Below are 18,794 nucleotides of genomic sequence, written 5' to 3'. Positions count from 1 at the left end.
GAGGTCAGGTAGCACTTCAGCGAAACCATGATTATAGGAAGCGATAAAGAATACCAAAAAGGAAGTGACTTTATCACAACAAGTATCTGCTATCGGGAAATGAGCAAGTTAACCTTAACCGATGAAGCCGTACAGAAATGGGAATACATTCATTTTGCAATGAGTTACAGGCAAAGGTTATTTTACTGTAGAAATAAAGTTGGTATTTTACTTACGTTTACTTCATATTTAGGTCAAGAAGAAAACAATAGGTATAAAGATAGATCTTATCACATGGAGTATCCTTTTCGGTGAGGTGAGGTATATAAACTATTTTGGTATTTTCTTAGTCAAATCTGTTTTTGGATGATATTAAGATTAAAAACACCCAGACAATATATCCACTATTATCAGCCACATTGGGTCTTGGGTCCCAGCTTTTGAGGGCTTTGGAATCAAAAGTATGCCATATTAGATATATCTGGGATCCAAACCTTGCCATTTCAGACTTAAAGGTGATCTGTCACTAGGTCAAACGTGATTAGTTTTGTTCCCCATGCTCCCTTGAGTATGCCATGTTTTTAAATCTGCCATACAGTTCCAGAAATAAGGGCGTTTTTATTTACTTCCAATATTTATGGTCTTTATAAGGAGGCGCGGTTTAAGGGATCCTCGTGGGCGTGTCTTTAGGTTACGTTACATTGTTACCCTGCTAATCACGATCCCATGTAAAGACCATAACAATGAGCACTAAGTAAAAAGGTCCATATCTCTGAAACCGTATGGCGGGTTTAATTAAAAAAAAGGACTGAATACTCAGGAGAACAGAGGGAATAAAATAAAAGCTAAACTGGGGAAGACAGGGAATAAAATTAGAGCAAACCTGGATACTTGTGACCTGGTGACATGTTCTGTTAAATTGACGACTCTGTTGAGGCCATGCTAGTTATCATCCGCTGTCCTCAAATCCACTACATAGCCGAAAGAGCGTGGACAGATAGAGGACTCCATGTATGCTGGTTGACCATAATGATCATATTAAATCCTTGGGACTATGGAGTGGGCCCTTGTTTGTTAGTAAAGTACAACAGCTTTTACTCTTCTAAGAAGGCTTCAGTGTCAACTCACACCTCTCATCACTGAGGTCTGACATGGATTTTGAGCAATGAGGCTTGTCATACAGTCAATGTGTCATGGCAACCCAAACTTGATGTACAATCAGTAGCGTAGCTACCGGGGGGGGGGCAGAGGGGGCCATCGCCCCAGATGCGGTGCTCTGAGGGGGCCAACCCGGAGCAAAGCTACTGTAACTGTATTGGCGTGCACAGCACACTGATATGGTTACATTCTGCAGCAAAGCAGGGAGAATCGATCTCACTGCTCTGCCACCCGGTCGCTACGGGCCCCAGAGCAGGTTCTGCCTATGGGGGTACTGCCTTATTACAGTGTCTGCCTATGGGGTGCAGCCTTATTACAGGGTCTGCCTATGGGGGGTGCTGCCTTATTACAGGGTCTGACTATGGGGGTGCTGCCTTATTACAGGGTCTGCCTATGGGGGTGCTGCCTTATTACAGTGTCTGCCTATGGGGGTGATGCCATATTACAGAGTCTGCCTATGGGGGTGCTGCCTTATTAGAGACTCTGCCTATGGGGGCTGCCTTATTACAGAGTCTGCCTTTGGGGGCTGCCTTATGCTATAGAGTCTGCCTATGGGGGCTGCCTTATGCTATAGAGTCTGCTTATGGGAGCTACCTTATGCTATAGACTCTGCCTATGGGGGCTGCCTTATGCTATAGAGTCTGCCTATGGGGTGCATTATACAATATAGAGTAGGCCTATGGGGAGTGCATTATACTATATGGAGTCCTATGGGGAGTGCATTTTCTATATTGAGGCTTATGGGGAGTGCATTATAATATATGGAGTCCTATGGGGAGTGCATTATACTATATGGAGTCCTATGGGGAGTGCATTATACTATATTGTGGACTATCTGGTGCATTATACTATATGGAGGCTATCTAGGGGGTCATCATACAGTGATGGAGCCATCAAACAGTTTGGGGGCTACTAAGGGATCAGTATGCTGTATGGTTGGTGCTATACATTGAGGGGGCATTATACTGTGTATAAGAGAGCATCATGCTGTGTATAGGGGAGCTGTACAGGGGGGAGACTCGGGACATTATTAAATGTAAAGTGGGCACTTATTGTTAAAGGGGAACTCAGGTTACTGTGACTATCAAAGGGGCACACAGGGCATTATTACTTTCTAGGGGGCAAAATATGGGCACAGTTTTCTAGGGCACTTGCACCTGGCATTATTATATTATAGAGGGGTGCTTTAGAATTTAGAAGGCGCAGAGAATCACACAGCAGGTGTAGTAATAGGGACACATACGGCAGCAGCAGCAGCTCAGTATTGGGGTATCAGGGACAACAATATGGACACATACGGCAGCAGCGGCTCAGTATTGGGGTATCAGCAGGATGAGGAGTTTGTGCAGGTTGGGAATAGATGGTGATGTGACTGGAATATGAGAAGTGAAACGTGTCTTTGTTGTATTCTCTGCAGACGAGTCCTGGCTGACGGAAAAAATGAACAATCGTCATCAGAAAGAATGTCAGCGGTAAGTCATTATCTGTAACTGTGCTGTAATCACATGATGTGTAGGACTGGTATCTACCACTGACCATATGGCGGTAATATCTATGTTGGTCATTATATAGAGATTATGTTCAGTAACAGCGCGGTCATCTGCTGAGGTTCTCCTCCACTATTAGGGTGCGTCACCAAGTTGTAATCAAAGATACCTGGTTAGGGGCCCCCTATGTAACCCCTACCGCAGGCATACAAGAAGAGGATGTCATCGTATGAAGATAGGAGGCGCCAGACCCGGACCGTGATACCCATCGGACCCGAAATGAACCGGGACTGCCCCAGGATGAGTATAATCTAACCTGTTTTTCTTACCTTTCAGGATACATCGGGGGCTTATCTACAGCATTACAGAATGCTGTAGATAAGCCACTGATGCCGGTGGCCTTAGCTCATATACAATTTTTGGGGTGGCAGATTCCCTTTAAAAGAAGAGTGTAATTCTTGCAGCCTTAGATGGTCCTCACCAGTCTTATTTATAGCGCTGATGCCACCACGTTCCATACTTCCACTTGACCGCTGCAGCCTGGTCTCAGCACTGGTGACTGCACGTACGGCACAAGATCAATGACTGGTCACATATAGCAACAGATATTTCAACATGATTTTTTTTTCTTAATTTTATCAAATTCCTTGCACTTAGATACAGTACATTTTTTTTTAATGACAGGCAACCCATTAGGTTTCATTCACGCTTCGGCTTTTCTCGGCCAAGTGATATCTGTGGTTTTCACGGACAGCACTTGTACCTATAAAGTCTATGGGGATGTTCACATGTCCGTGATTTTTTCTGGTCTGTGCAAAATTGAGACAAATTTTTCACAGACTGATGGATAGAAGATAGAGAAACTTTTTTTTTTGTTTTGATTATCATCCAAGAAAAAGGTGATGAAACTTTGACCAAACTCTGTGGTCAGTGAGTCAGTTTTTCCCATTACTCTGATGACACTCAGATAAAACTGTTACTCTTGTACGAGAAAATCACTGATGTCTGAATGAGCCCTTACACGGTGTAGGTGGAATTGAAAGAAAACCATTCAAAAAATTGTCCCAGACCAACATTCCAGCTCTGTCAAATCTAGAGTCCCCTATACACTTTAGGTAGCTGTTGTCCGAATGATGGTTTGGCTGAACATACGACCAACAGGTGTCTTCCCGAAGTCTCCCGAATACAGGAAAACTCAACTTCTTCCCGAAGTCTCCCATACACGGGAGCATACAGCTTCTTCCTGAAGTCTCCCATACAGAGGAGCACTCAGCTGCTGAGCGCTCCTGTGTTCTCTATCAGAGGACCACTGTCAGACATCTCAGGAGGTGGCTTAACTTTTAGAGAACAAAAGAATCAACAGTGCAAAATTTGATAGGCCACATCCTTCTGCCCCTCAACATCATCTATCCAGAGACAGTCGGGTGACCATTACAACTAACATGCATGGACTCCCAAATCCAAAGTCATCTTTCAGTCTATCAGATGGTCAAGTGGGATTCCTCTATGTGGTAATATCTTACATGGTCATCAAAGACTTGACCACAGAGCTCCCATACATTTTAGTTGCATTTAGAATTGACCAGAAATTATTAAATCAAAGGAGTTGGTATTCAAAGCTATTAACTGATAGTAACTAAGATGTCCAAAAAGATTCAATGCACCAAAATGATTGAATCAATTATTATTATTTCAAGAATGAGATGCTCCATAAAAGCTTTTAAGATAGGTCAAACTCTTGACACATGCTTTAGTTTATCGTTGGATGTTTTTGAGTTATGGTTTCTCCCAAATAAATGGAATCTAGAAATGCAAAAAAAAGCTAATTGGAATAATCTCGTCTCGGGACACTCTGTAGCCATGGACTGGGTACAGAACATGGTCGTGGGTATCTCCAACCTAATCAGTAGAATCGATAGAATGAGGCTACACACTGGACATCTATCTTATCAATACCATGGATGGCAAGAAGAAATAAATCAGTTCTGGAACAAATCAAGCCAGACAGGTCACTCGAAGAAAGGATCACAAAGCTACGACTTGCCTTCCGTGGACACATCATATGAAGAGAGCAATCAATGGAGCAGAACATCATGGTCAGCAGAACAGAAGGAACAAGGTGAAGAGGAAGGCCAGCAACCTGATGGCTAGATACTATCAAGAGAGACCTTAGTAGACTTATCTAGGCTTGCACAAGATCGATCTTCCTACAGATCGTTCATCCATCATGTCGCCATGACTGGAGATGGAGCCAAAGGATGTTAAAAAAAAGTTCATTATTGCCAGTGGAGCCCTCTAAAGAAATGACAAGTGATTGCAAAGGTCACACACCACCGAGGTCTTCACTGCCACAGGGTCAGAAAAGCCAAGCCCATACATCAATATGGATAGAAGCTAATAAAATGGATGTAATTCGATGAGGCTTTGGCAAGGTAGACATGCAGTGACTCTACAAATGGAGCAATTTTCATTGTAAATTGCAGTAAAAATCCGGAAACTTATATCATATGAAAGTCGATCAGCACAAGTAATGGCATGTGATCAATTGCTGTTTGTTTTTTATCTGCTCATTAATAGTCCCAGATGATTATGGTTCACGCCGATGCAAAAAAAAATAAATGTTTCTTACCAGTCTCCTTCTTTCTTCCTCTACGGTAATGAGTAGGCGAGCAAATTCTTTCAAGGATTGAGCTGAAAGAAAGGAAACAAAGTTAAGTGCATGTATTGATTCCCTGATAAAAGGACTTTAGAGGAACATGACAGCTAAAAAGGAGACTTGTCAAAGAAAACCCATACACAAGACTATTAAAAGGGGCACTAAAACTAGAATTTGATGATAGCGGGGGAGCTCAAAAGAAAGAAGATTGTGGCACATTTGTCAGTCTGTGATCCTTGAAAACAAACACACTTTTAGAAATCAACTCATGGCTGACTCCAGCATAAGATTTGGCTTAAAGGGGTTTTTGTCCCTCTTTTAAATCTAATTCATCCCTTGCTGCATTTTGTTTAAAAAATACAAACCGCGCTATACTCACCTAACCTGGGTCCATCGGCGGGCCGCTACGCCCAGTATGTGGCATTTCCTGCTGCGAGGATGTCACCTTGACAGTAGGATGTCACCTTGACAGTACGGTTGCAGGCAGCTCTGAGCGGGGTATTTCTGTGTGGATGGAACGCCCGCCTCCGAGCAGCTGAGTTCACCGATTGGCTGCTGCGCTGCCAATGTGACTTCAGCGCCACAGCCAATGCCACATAGCAGGAACAGCAACGGAGGCTCCCTGATGGACCCAGGGATGGCGATTACAGCACAATGTTTGTTTTTTTAAACAAAATGCAGTGAGAGATGATTTTTATGCGAGAGGGAGCAATTCCTTTAAGCCCGCCCACAAACAATAACTAAAAGTAGGATGAACCTGCTGATATCGGGGGTATCAGCCTGTTAGTTTTCCAACAGTCAACCCTTTTGTATAACAGAAGGTAAGCCACTGGTAGAGGAGTTTCTCAGAGAGCAGTCAGCCGGGGCTGGATTCACAGTAACACAGTTCAGTACTGCTGTGTTGGATTTACAGTAACACAGTTCAGTACTGCTACGTCTAATGTCCTTCATGATGCTGTTGCTTAAATAATGTACTACAGAGAGACAGAAGACAGGAATCCCTCATGCTGTGTATGGTAGATATCATGGAAGCTAATTTTCTACCCACTAGGCCAGAGACAAATGAAAATTAGAGCCTAAAGATGGGAAAATTGGCGATAAATGTAAGGTACAAGTCATATAATGGTATTCTTCCTGCAAAAACATGACAGCTTGTTCTGACCGGTCACCAGAAGTGCGCTTCTTCCGTGTTACAGGCAGACACATGGGCAGCTAAAGGAACCTACAGTGTGAAAACCTCAACAACCAACCTCTCATATCTCAGCTTCAGGCTACGGTAATGAAGTGCACTACTACTGATAAGGTAGAGGTGGAGAAGAGGCTCTCCCCAAAGAAGTGCCATACCATAGGGACCGTTGCTAGGGTCCGGACCTTGAAAAGAAAAGCGAGAAGAATCTGCTGGTAAAATGTAAGAAATATCCAGCGCTCGGGGATTTTGAAATGTTATTAGAAAGTGTAGGAAGACGCTATAGATCAATTTTAGCGTTTTATAAATTTTACATACTGTAGTCTGCAAAACACATCAGTATATTATAGTGGCTGCGGCAGCATTTCTGAGGGTCTCGGGAGAGACCCGATACGTGATATTTCCCTTCTCTCTCAGATGGTAAGGTGCCTCACTTTACCAAACACATTTGTAACTTTGAAAATATGGAAATCTACTCGAACATTCCATTATTTAATAGAAAAAGAAAAAAAACACATATGTGAAGGCCGATGTGTAACAATGCAAGGAGTCGATGGTGGGTGAAGATCCCACAACCCGGTACTTCGTATCCAGGAGGTCCCTTGGTTCTTCGAGGCTCGATTCCAAAGTGCTCCCCGATACTTGTTTTCTGTTTTTAATTCTATCTGAGCTAAATTTCTACATTCAGGGGACACAGCGGAGGGTTTAGAAAGTCCTTCCCCATAGCCATATGGGGGCTTGTTTTTTTGCGAGGGACGAGTTGTACTTTTTGTATACCATTCATTTTATCATGTGATGCACTGGGGAAAAAAATTTCAAGTGTGTAGAAATTGCGAGAAAAGTGTAATTCCATGGTTTTCTATTTACCATGTTTACTATATGGTAAAATTGACCTGGCAAAATGATTCCCCAGGTCGGCACAAGTTCGCAGATACCAGACATGTATAGTAGTTTTTTTATTTAACTGGTAAAATAAAATTCTAAAATTTGTAAAAAAAAAAAAAAAAATTTTTGTCGCATTTTTCCGAGACCCATAATGTTTTCATTTTTGGGGATTTGGAGCTCGGTGAGGTGGTAGATATGATGTTTTGATCATCTGAATTTTGCAATTTCACCAATATTATTTTGCAATTTACTGTGTGGTAAAAATGTTGTCACACGAAGATGCAGCAAACCTTAAAGTGTAACCATCATTTCAGGTGACCACGTGATTGTATATGTGACGCAGCACTATTTTCAGCCATTACATGACTTCTGATTAACATTATTTTTATCAGTTTTCCCCTCTGCAGGCTTCCCCTCAAATTTTCATACACAGCACACACAGACATGAAGGATTCCTGCTCTCCCCTCTCTATATGTTCAGAAGCTATAACTGCATGGAGCACATTATACAGAAGGACTGAGCAGTGTAGCTGTGAATCCTGCACTGGGGCGAGATAAAACACAGTACAATGTCTGTGTCTTTGCTGAAGTGGGGGACAGACGGAAGGGAATGAGAATGGTTTCGAGTGGAGAAGGAAGCCTATGACTGTGTTACTGTGATAAGATAGTTTACAAAGTTTCTTCTATTCTCTCACATTTTCCGTGCCTTTTAATCTGTTAATTAACATTTCTACATGAATTTATTCCAGAGAACACACAGTAGAATTCCAGTAGAATCCGGCAATGTCCCTGTTCTAGAGGAGACTGTTTTGATCATGAAATCACTGAGCTACAATGTTGTGTCTCCTGTCGCTGCCTGTCTAGACCTGACTTGTTTATCTTTCTCACACCCGGTCTAACCTGACTTAGAGTTTCTCCGTCAGAATCTCGGCTTCTTATACAGTCTCTTATTTATTTATTTTACTCGCTTATATTAATTCCACAGCACTTTACAGACATTATCATCGCTGTCCCCGATGGGACTCACAATCTAAATTCCCTATCAGTATGTCTTTGGAATGTGGGAGGAAACCGGAGAACCTGGAGGAAACCCACGCAAACACGGGGAGAACATACAAACTCCTTGCATATGTTGTTCTTGGTGGGATTTGAAGCCAGGACTCCAGCACTGCAAAGCAACAGTGCTAACCACTGAGCCACCATACAGTGCTAACCACTGAGCCACCGTACAGTGCTAACCACTGAGCCACCGCACAGTGCTAACCACTGAGCCACCGTACAGTGCCAACCACTGAGCCAGCGTGCTCTTCCATGACATCTGCTGGGGGGGGGACACATTGGAGACGTTACATCGTTGGTGGATCGGACTTCAGATGACTTCTTTGTAATAAACGTAACAGGGATTGTTTAATGAAAACAAGTTCTCTGTCTCAATTGACCAAAAGGGAAATGTTCTCGGGCACCAAAAGAAAGTAGTTAAAACTTAGCCTTATGTGATACAAAAATGGCAGAATGTGCACACATTAAAAAAAACAAAAAAAAATACACGCAGTTTGGGTGGAAAAACCCTTAATCAAGAGTTTAAGGTTTTTGTACCCGAAACACGTTATTTTTGTTTGGTTATTTTTAATATGTGGGGATTCTGCCAAATTTTTTGCAATCATAAAAGGTTAAAGGCTAAATTTTAACTGGCGGGATTAAGGGCTTTTCTCCCCAAACCGAGTACCCTAAGCATTATGGGTTTTTTAACCTCTTCGCCCAGGGCCAATTTTTTTTCGCTTTTTTCTTTTTTGCTCCCTTATTCCAAAAGCCTAGGTTTTTTTTTTTCCTATCAACATAGCCGTTTGAGGACTTTTTTGTTATGTCCTTTGGAATGACACCATTGATTTTATCATGTAGTGTACTGGAAAATGGCAGAGCAATTGCAAAAAAAAAGTAAAAATGGGAAAAATGACCTGGCAACATGATTCTCCGGGTCAGTATGATTATGCAGATACTAAACATGTCTACTGTAGGTTCTTTTTAATTCAAGTGGTGAAAAAGAAAATGTGAAAATTTGTGGGAAATTTTTTATTTCTTTTTGTTGCCTTTTTAATTTTATTTTTCACGATCTGGGGCTGGGTGAGAGCTTATTTTTTTGTGCTGATGTTTATATTGATACCAATTTATTATAACGATACCTTATTTCAATGTTGCGGCAACCAAAAAATAAAAAATAAATTCTGGCGTTTTAATTTTTTTTCTCGCTATGCCTTTTACGATTACTTTATTTCATATTTTGATAGATGGAACATTTCTCAATGCAGTGATAACAAAGGTGTGTATTTTAATATATTGTTTTAATAGTTTTATTTTCATTGTGGCAAAAATATATATTTTTTTCATAATTTTAAAAACTTTTTTTTCTTTTTACTGTATTTAATAGTCCCCTTAAGGGACTTGAAGCTGTGCTCATCCGATCACCTGTGCTATACCTAGCCGTACTCCGGCTCTCATCCCTCCCTGTCTGCAGTGGCCGCTCGCTGCACAACAAAAGAGAAGTCGGCCAATGATCAGGAGAAGGATGAGAGCGCACACTGACAATGCAGGAGCTGAACAGGCGTTCATACACAGTGTCGGTGTGTGCGCTCTCTCATTTCCCTCTCCCGTCAGCATCGGCCGCTCCCTATGGTGTGATTCTGTGTACTGCGAGAGGCCACTGCAGACTGGAATAGGGAAGGAGAACGCAGCTGCACACTGACACTGGGTGTGCGCTCGGTTCCTGCAGTGTCACTGTGTGCAGGACTAAGCCAACTAATCAATATAACGGGAGGTGGAAAGGATTGGATTTGAGGGGGCAAATGGTGAAATGAGCCCTTGGCCACACCAAGGGTGCACCTAAGTCTATTCATTTACATGTCTAATAAAACATTTTTTTTGTTCTTCATTTAAAATGTAACATGTAAAATCTATAGTACAGGAATGATTTTCATAGCGGATAATTACACTAAAGGAATGCAAAAAGGTTTTAAATTTGAGTTTTGAGGGTGACAGACTCCCTTTAAGGTATATATATACATATATATATATATACATACTGCACAATTACAGGCTGCAGATCATCCCACAAACAAGCAAACGGCTTCTTCGCTCAGAGAAATTATCCTTTGGCTTTTTTTTTTTTTTTTAAATCATCGCTCTCGGCAGCACAGTAGTCCTGTTTAAACAGGACTTGTGCTGCAGAGATCAGTAGCAATCTATGCTCTCAGAATGATCCATTACTATTGATGAGCAGATGTGCTGGGGTAAGGCGTTATCCGCCATGCTCGGGTGCTAACAGAGTCAATTCGCCTTGCTTGAAAAATATGTTTGAGTCCCCGCGGCTGCATGTCTCACGGCTGTTTGACAGCTGCAACACATGGAGGGATTTCCTGTTTGTTAGACAATCCCTCCATGTGTTGCGGCTGTTGAACAGCAGCGAGATATGCAGCTGTGGGGACTGGAACATATTTTTCGAGCACGCCTAAGACACCCTGTTAGCACCCGAGCATGTGAGTCAGACAGCACCTTATACGCGCGCATTCACTCATCACTAAACCTTAGCAAGTATTTGACCATCACATAAAAATATTTTTGTCTCTTAGGGATAAAGACAGGATCAGATCAATCAGATTCCAAATATTTTCTAAATGAAAAAAAATCTGTGCACGTCTTGTACATTTTTCTAAGCAGATTCTTAGTATAATAAAAGAAAGCATACTTTACATTACAAAAGGTAAATTCCCCTTGAACCAGTATTCCCTTACAAAACTAACTTGCATGGCATCCAATCCTGCAGGAATTTTCGTAATTCAGATCATATGTGTACCCCGCACATTCCGGTACATATAGTGCTGTTACATTGTAGATATTAATTTATCACATAAATAACGGTGTAAAAGGACTTATATCGCTACGGCAGCTACGCTAAAGAAGCAAATCACCGTTTCCACCTTCATCAATATCCTTATTCCACCGAGACCAAATGGAGCAGATGAGCCGCATAGGACTCAATACTGTAACTAATTCTCTTAAGATATTTTCAGTGTTGGAGCTGACAAATCTTATGATCACAGATATCTAAGAGATGATTGTACTATGAGAGTAGAAGACCTCCTGATGCGTTTTAATGGGAACGTATCTTCAGAAAATGACCAGGTTTACGTGTTAACACGCATTGCTATTCTTTTTAATTTCACAGAAATATTTGTTTTCACATCATGGTCTTTATTAAAAAACAGAAATAGTAATCTCAATCCAACATTCACAATAAATTATATCACAACCCCCCCTTACCATCACAATACCCTTTGCACACGCTCATTACATGCTTCAATACAAAAGATAGGGCGGGGTCTGTTCATTGCTGCTAATGTTAATGTGTTTCCTGGAACAACAGGAAGTTTGAGTCTAAAATAGCCCCGGTGGTCAGTGTGAGAACTGCACAATTTTGTAATTTTATACAGATAGTAAAAAAATAAAATTGCCAGCAGAAAATTAAATCAGATTTTTGTTTTAAATGTATATTTTAAAAAATCTTGGCAAATTCCCTTTAAAGAGGCATAGGAGAATGGAAAATCATATCCCTACCAATGTATAGAGGGGTTTTAGGGAAAGTTAATATTGGTGGCCATTATTTAGTCTGGGAGTTGTTCTTTTTGTGGGGTTCCTTGACATCTTTGCTCCAAATGCTTCAAGTTGTCGGACATAGATCAAGAATGTAACACAGAATCATAAATGTTCTTAATTTTTTTTTACTTTTTTGGTGACTTTTTAACCCGTTTTCTACCAATGTCCTTTTTTTGGGACGCCTAATCTTGAGCTTCTAGCCACTAAGATTTTATAATTTTTATAATTAGGTCCAATTTTTTGTGTTGTGTTTGTAAAATGAATGTTTTCAAAATAGGAAATCATGTCATTGTCATTTTTAATTGAATATTGGGACGCCCTTTTCTGAAAAATCCGTACTTAAAAATTTTTTGCAAATTATGTTTCTGATTCATTAGGACCCAAATCATTAAAAATCTGGCATTAAAAAAAAAATAAAAAATGAAAATTGCTAATTTGGCAAGTAATGGGTTAAGCACAAAAAAAAGTCACGTGTTCGGCTTAAAGGTGGAAAAATTTGAACAAAAAATTCCAGTCCGGGAGGGACCAAAATACATTTTCACAAATATTTTGGAACTTTTTAAAACTTTGCAATTGATGAATCAGCTGAAAATAATTGGAAAACGCAAATAACAAACATAAAAAAAAAGCAAAAACAAATAAAATTAGACTTTAACCTCTTTACGACCAGGCAATTTTTCATAGTTATGCTTTTGTTTATCCCTGTCCTTTTTCCAAGAGCCAGAACTTCTTTATTTTTTCATTGGTACAGAATGAGGATTGTTTTTTGCAGGAAGAGTTGATGTTTTGAATGACACCATTCATGTTAGTATTCAATGTACTGGAAAGCGGGAAAAAAATGTTACCATGTGCAGAGAAAGTTTGAAAAACAATTGAAATGTTGTCATGGGTTTTTGCGCGTGTTTTTATGGTGTTCATGATTCTCCAGGTCAGTACGATTACAAAGATACCAAACTTGCTTAGATATTTTTAATTTTTTTTTTTGTCATTTGGGCAATGTTCACACGTTGCGTCTTTGCTGCGTTTTTTTTCTGCAGGCAAAACCTGCTGCAAAAAATGAAATCCCATAGCTTATGCTGTTACTGTAAAGCCCAGCTTAAAATTTGCATTACAAAAATGCTGCAAAAACGCAATGTGTGAACATAGCCTTAAATGGAGAAAAAAAAAATTAGGACACTTGTAAAAAAAAAAAAAAAATGTTTGGTCTGTGACACTATTTTTATTTTTCCAGTGATTGTCTTGTTTCTTTGCAAGGAGAGCGGGCGGCTTTATTGATACCAAGTTGGGGTGCATACAATGTTTTTGTCTTGTTTTATTATGTTTTATTTGCATTTTTTTATGTTTTTCTTGTTACAGCATTTACTGTTAATTAATTTGATACTTAGGAATTTTATGGCTGAGTCAATACCTAAAAAGTTTTCTTTTTTCCACCTTTTTTATTTGTGGGGGATTCACATTTTTATATTGTTTTATAATGTTTTTTTAAAACGTTTTATTATTATTGTTTAGTTTCATTTTTAGTCCCCTTAGGCTGGGGTCACACATGCGTGTTTTACGGACGTAAGAGCGCAGAAACTACGTCCGTAAAACTCGCATTACATACGGCACAATTATTCTCAATGGGGCTGCTCCTATCAGCCGTATATTACGGATCCGTAATATACGGCTTTCTACGGCCGTACAAAATCGCAGCATGCTGCGTTTGTCACCGTATTGCGCAAAAAAAATCGCCAATGAAAGTCTATGGGGGCGAGAAAAATACGGAATCCACACGGTCCAGCAGTGTGACTTGCGAGAAATACGCAGCGGTGTTAGTGAAAAGTCGGTAATTCAATTGCCGGCTTTTCATTTCTCCTGCACAAACCCGACATGATATGAGACATGATTACATATAGTAAACCATCTCATATCCCCATTTTTTTTGCATATTCCACACTACTAATGTTAGTAGTGTGTGTATGCAAAATTTGGGCGCTGTAGCTGCTAAAATAAAGGGTTAAACGGCGGAAAAAATTGGCGTGGGCTCCCGCGCAATTTTCTCCGCCAGAGTGGTAAAGCCAGTGACTGACGGCAGATATTAATAGCCAGGAGAGGGTCCATGGTTATTGGCCCTCCCGTGGCTAAAAACATCTGCCCCCAGCCACCACAGAAAAGGCACATCTGCACATTTGCAGGCCCTCGCTTGGCAAAATAATAAACGCACAAGATACATACCCTCAGCTGAACAGTCACATCCCACGAGGTAATCCATCTTAAGGGGTTAAAATATTTTACAGGCAGGAGCCCTGCTAATGCAGCTGTGTGCTCGTGCCTGTAATCCCCGGCGAATGAATGAAATGTAGGTCAATGACCTACATTTCCTTCAGTCGCGGTGATGCGCCCCCTGGTGGATGTCCTCATATGACCTGGAGCGTGGGAAAAAGTTCCCAGGCTGCAGTTCATGAGAACATCCAGCAGGGGCGCATCACCGCGACTCAATGTAAGTACAGATCCTGCTTTCCTTTCAGCACCCGGGGATTACAGGCACGAGCGAGTGGTTTATCGCAGCTCTGCCTGTAATATTAGTTAACCCCTTCAGATGGATTACATCGTGGGACGTGATCGGACATCAGAAGGTATGTATCTTGTGCGTTTATTATTTTGCCAAGCGAGGGTGTTGCTGATGGATTGAGAGAGCAATAAATTATTAAAACAACCGCTGTGTTTATTTCATTAAAATACTTTTAAATCATGTGTGTGTGTGTTTTTTTAACCCTTTCATACAATTGGATTAATAATGGATAGGTGTCATAATTGACGCCTCTCCATTATTAATCTGGCTTAATGTCACCTTACAATAGCAAGGTGACATTAACCCTTCATTACCCCATATCCCACCGCTACACGGGAGTGGGAAGAGAGTGGCCAAGTGCCAGAATAGGCGCATCTTCCAGATGTGCCTTTTCTGGGGTGGCTGGGGGCAGATGTTTGTAGCCAGGGGGGGGCCAATAACCATGGACCCTCTCCTGGCTATTAATATCTGCCGTCAGTCACTGGCTTTACCACTCTGGCGGAGAAAATTGCGCGGGAGCCCACGCCAATTTTTTCCGCCATTTAACCCTTTATTTTAGCAGCTACAGCGCCCACATTTTGCACATACACACTACTAACATTAGTAGTGTGGAATATGCAAAAAAAAGGGGATATGAGATGGTTTACTGTATGTAAACCACGTCTCATATCCTGTCGGGTTTGTGCAGGAGAAATGAAAAGCCGGCAATTGAATTACCGACTTTTCACAGATATCGCGCTGAATGAAATCTAAATACAGAATATATATATATATGTGTCTCAATGACATATATATATATATATATATATATATATATATATATATATATACTGTATATATGTTTTCCCGAACATTTGAGCACATAAATCCATTAGATGTCGGTTTTGCAAGCCTGCGAGAAAATCTCGCAGTACGGATGCCATACGGATTACATACGGAGGATGCCATGCGCAAAATACGCTGACACACCCTGACTACGGATCACTATTTTGGGAACATTTCTCCGTATTACGGCCGTAGTACGGACGTATAATACGTGGCGTATTGTCTTACGCCAAGTGTGACCCCAGCCTTAGGGGTCTTGAACCTATGATTGCTTGTAGAATATACTGCAGCATTGCAGAGAGTGTAAATCTCGGTCTCTTCACAGGAGGGGCCAATGGGATCTATTGCACGTGAGAACCGTCACGTTCTGGGTTCTGATTGAACGCTCCAGTTCAATCTCTGATGGCGGGGATTTAATGGTTACGTAGTGATCGGAGCTCAGCTCTGGTTGCTGCAGTTAGACTCAGATATGGGCTGTGTCATGCTGCCTGCATCAGACGCGTGTGGAGTCAGCTCAGCTATTGAGGACACTCTATAAACGGGAACGCCTGTAATCAGATGCATGTATGTCCATTGTATGTGAGGCACCCCCTGAAGAAGTATAGATGAAACGCGCGTCGGGGAAGAGGGACACGGCACAGGCTCCACACACTTAGTAAGTATACCGGAGAATTTCAGGCTTTATTCGCACTTCTTTTGAGGGTTCCTTTGTCTTAGTCAATAAGGGTTATTGCATCAATAATTGTATTATGATATGAGCTATGGATGTCGCCAGGCTACAACATTTTAGATGCGATTTAGATACTTGTTGAATTCCTGACTATGTTGCAAATGATTTGCCCCTTAAGGTGATTGGTTGATAATAGACTGTTTGTCTCCATCATTTGTGAACATACTTTACCATTTGGTATATTAGGTGTGTTTAAAGGGAACAGTGGCCTTATGTGTCTCTCACATTTGAGTTTACCTGATTATGTTCAAATCTTCTTCATTTCTGCTATATTAATTTCATAAAATATATTTTTATTGATTTCTTTTGAAAATTGTGCTGTTTCTGTTCACTCCCTTTGGGCATCTTGGTGTAACAGACGGAATATTAAAGTCTGAACGGTGCAACATTTAGAATGAAACCTAAATGCCGAAATTATTTAATGAATGAAATTTGCGGATAACCAAGGGCAGATGCATGTGTAGATGCAACATTGCAGACTGATGGACTCTTTGCTCGAGATGAGCGAACGTGCTGGAATAAGGTGTTATCCGCCATGCTCGGGTGCTAACCGAGTGTCTTCGGCGTGCTCGAATAATTTGTTCCTGTCCTTGCCGCTGCATGCCTTGTGGCTAATCAACAGAAGCAACACATGCAGAGATTTCCTGTTTGTTAGGCCATCCCTCCATGTGTTGTCGCTGTGTGACAGCCAGGGGACTGGAACATATTATCCGAGCACGCCGCAGACACTTGGTCAGCGCCCGAGCATGGCGGATAGCACCTTATCCCAGCACGCTCGCTCATCACTACTCTTTACACATCGCACATTTATGTTATTGCTCTCACCGATGTTTATTTCGTCATCTGTTTCGGCATCGCCAATGCATTCAAACTGGAAATCTTGCAAGGAATGGGAAAATTTCTGCACGGCCATGGACAGATCTGCAATATAATAATGAAGAATAGTGAATAGGCTGCAACAAAGAACTGTCACCCTGGCCTGATAATATTACGGAGGGCACAGAAAAGAGAGCAGTGGAGACTATAGCATCCTAATCGCTGTAATGAAGACACAAGAATGTCTGCTCACACTGTGCTTGATGCCAGGGATGGAAAATATGTTCACGACTACTAGAGAGCTTGCAATACCACTCATGGCCACTACACAATGTGCGGCGCTGTCACACTTCTAATAATCAGCGTCATCTCTAATCAGCTGATAGTGGGAGTGATGGATCCCCACTAGTGATGAGCGAATGTGCTCGGATGACACCTTATCCGCACGCATGGGTGTTATCCGAGTATCTTGTAGTGCTCGTATATTATGTCCGAGTCCCTGTAGCTGCATGATTTGTGGCTGTTACACAGACACAACACATGTGGGGATCCCCTAACAAACAGGCAATCCCTGTATATGTTGCGGCTGTCAATCAGACAGGCAGCCGTGGGGACTGTAACATATTTTTTGAGCGCACGCCGAAGACACTCGGTCAGCACTTGGGCATGGCGGATAACACCTTATCCCAGCACGTTCTCTCGTCACTATTAGTAAGTCATCACCAATCCATAGATAGATAATTTCTTGATTGCTGGAGATTCCCCACGATCCTGAAAACAGGACTCTGAAGTGGAGCTTTTACCGCGCATGTGCATCACTGACCCATTCATTGTGTATCTGGTGGTTGGACATAAGCAAGTGCCTGGTTACCTTTTTCAGTCCTATAGACAATGAGAAGAATGATGGCCACATAAGGATGAGTACAGCACTCAAGTACCTAGAGCAGTCCCATAGACAATGGATGGCCATCACTCCCATTCAAAGCCCTATGGGGGGTTTGCACCAGTTAAACCAGCAAGTTATCATCTACAGGTTATCATATGCCAAGTTGGGAACACCCTTTTACCCCTTTGGGGTACTAGACTCCTTTCATGGCTACCAAATATTGCGAATATAAAAATGCAAAATTCCAAAACTCCCATCATACCGGCACACATTGTACTCATATAGCATTTTTTCCGACATGTCTAAGTCGTCTGCTATATGACAGAAAAGATGCTATTTCCACCCCGTAAATAAGGGTCAAACCTGTAATTGCCGCCCATCAATCAATCTAAATTTAGCTGCTCCATTGTGGATCTGTCTCTCCATTCAGTGGGAGAATTATCAGCCATTTACTTTGAAATACCTCCTGGAACAGACATGTAATTTTTCTTCATTGGGTTTCATTTAAAGGTCATTTTCTCTCAAAGCTTTCTCCAGCCATTTGAGACCCGCTGAGCTAAATTGCCATTGATTAAAATAATTAGATGCTGAAAATCGCCCTGAAAAGATTCGACGTACTGTACAAGGCTTCCCATTCAATTAAAGCATTTCTGAGATTTTGGATATATGGAAACGATTAGTACAGGAAAGTTCTGGAGGGAGAATCATGGTGTATACACCTAGTACACAAGGACGCACAAACTAAAATAATGAAAAAAATAAGCATCAGGTCACAGGTGCTCTTTAAAGGGGCTATTCCCATCGTTAAAGGGGCAAAGGGGCTATTCCCATTTTCCAAAAAAATGGATATTGTTGGATAGTCCTTGTAAAAACAAGCACTTTTGCAATTTACTGCTTATTAATATGTGCATCTGTTGTTGAGATATTAACACTTTTCTTTTGTTTATTGTCCATTGCCTAGGAGGCCGACCACTGTTTCCAAGGCAAC

General features: G+C 41.3%; 1 protein-coding gene across 3 annotated transcripts in view; it reads right to left on the bottom strand.

The window, feature by feature from the left end:
• The window catches only part of ARHGAP42 (Rho GTPase activating protein 42), a 326,179-nt gene that overhangs the window by 218,742 nt on the left and 88,643 nt on the right, over window positions 1-18,794 (bottom strand). For all 3 annotated transcript variants that reach the window (XM_077298474.1, XM_077298472.1, XM_077298473.1), the window contains exons 2-3: window positions 16,930-17,025; window positions 5,254-5,315 (exon numbers count right to left, since the gene is read on the bottom strand). In XM_077298474.1, coding sequence (XP_077154589.1) covers window positions 5,254-5,315; window positions 16,930-17,017 — 150 coding nt within the window. In that variant the 5' untranslated portion in view covers window positions 17,018-17,025. The remainder of the gene's footprint in view (window positions 1-5,253; window positions 5,316-16,929; window positions 17,026-18,794) is intronic.

Source organism: Ranitomeya variabilis, chromosome 3, assembly GCF_051348905.1.
Source record: "Ranitomeya variabilis isolate aRanVar5 chromosome 3, aRanVar5.hap1, whole genome shotgun sequence".
In the NCBI taxonomy this organism is placed as follows: Eukaryota; Metazoa; Chordata; class Amphibia; order Anura; family Dendrobatidae; genus Ranitomeya; species Ranitomeya variabilis.
This window is presented reverse-complemented; position numbering and strand designations above follow the sequence as displayed.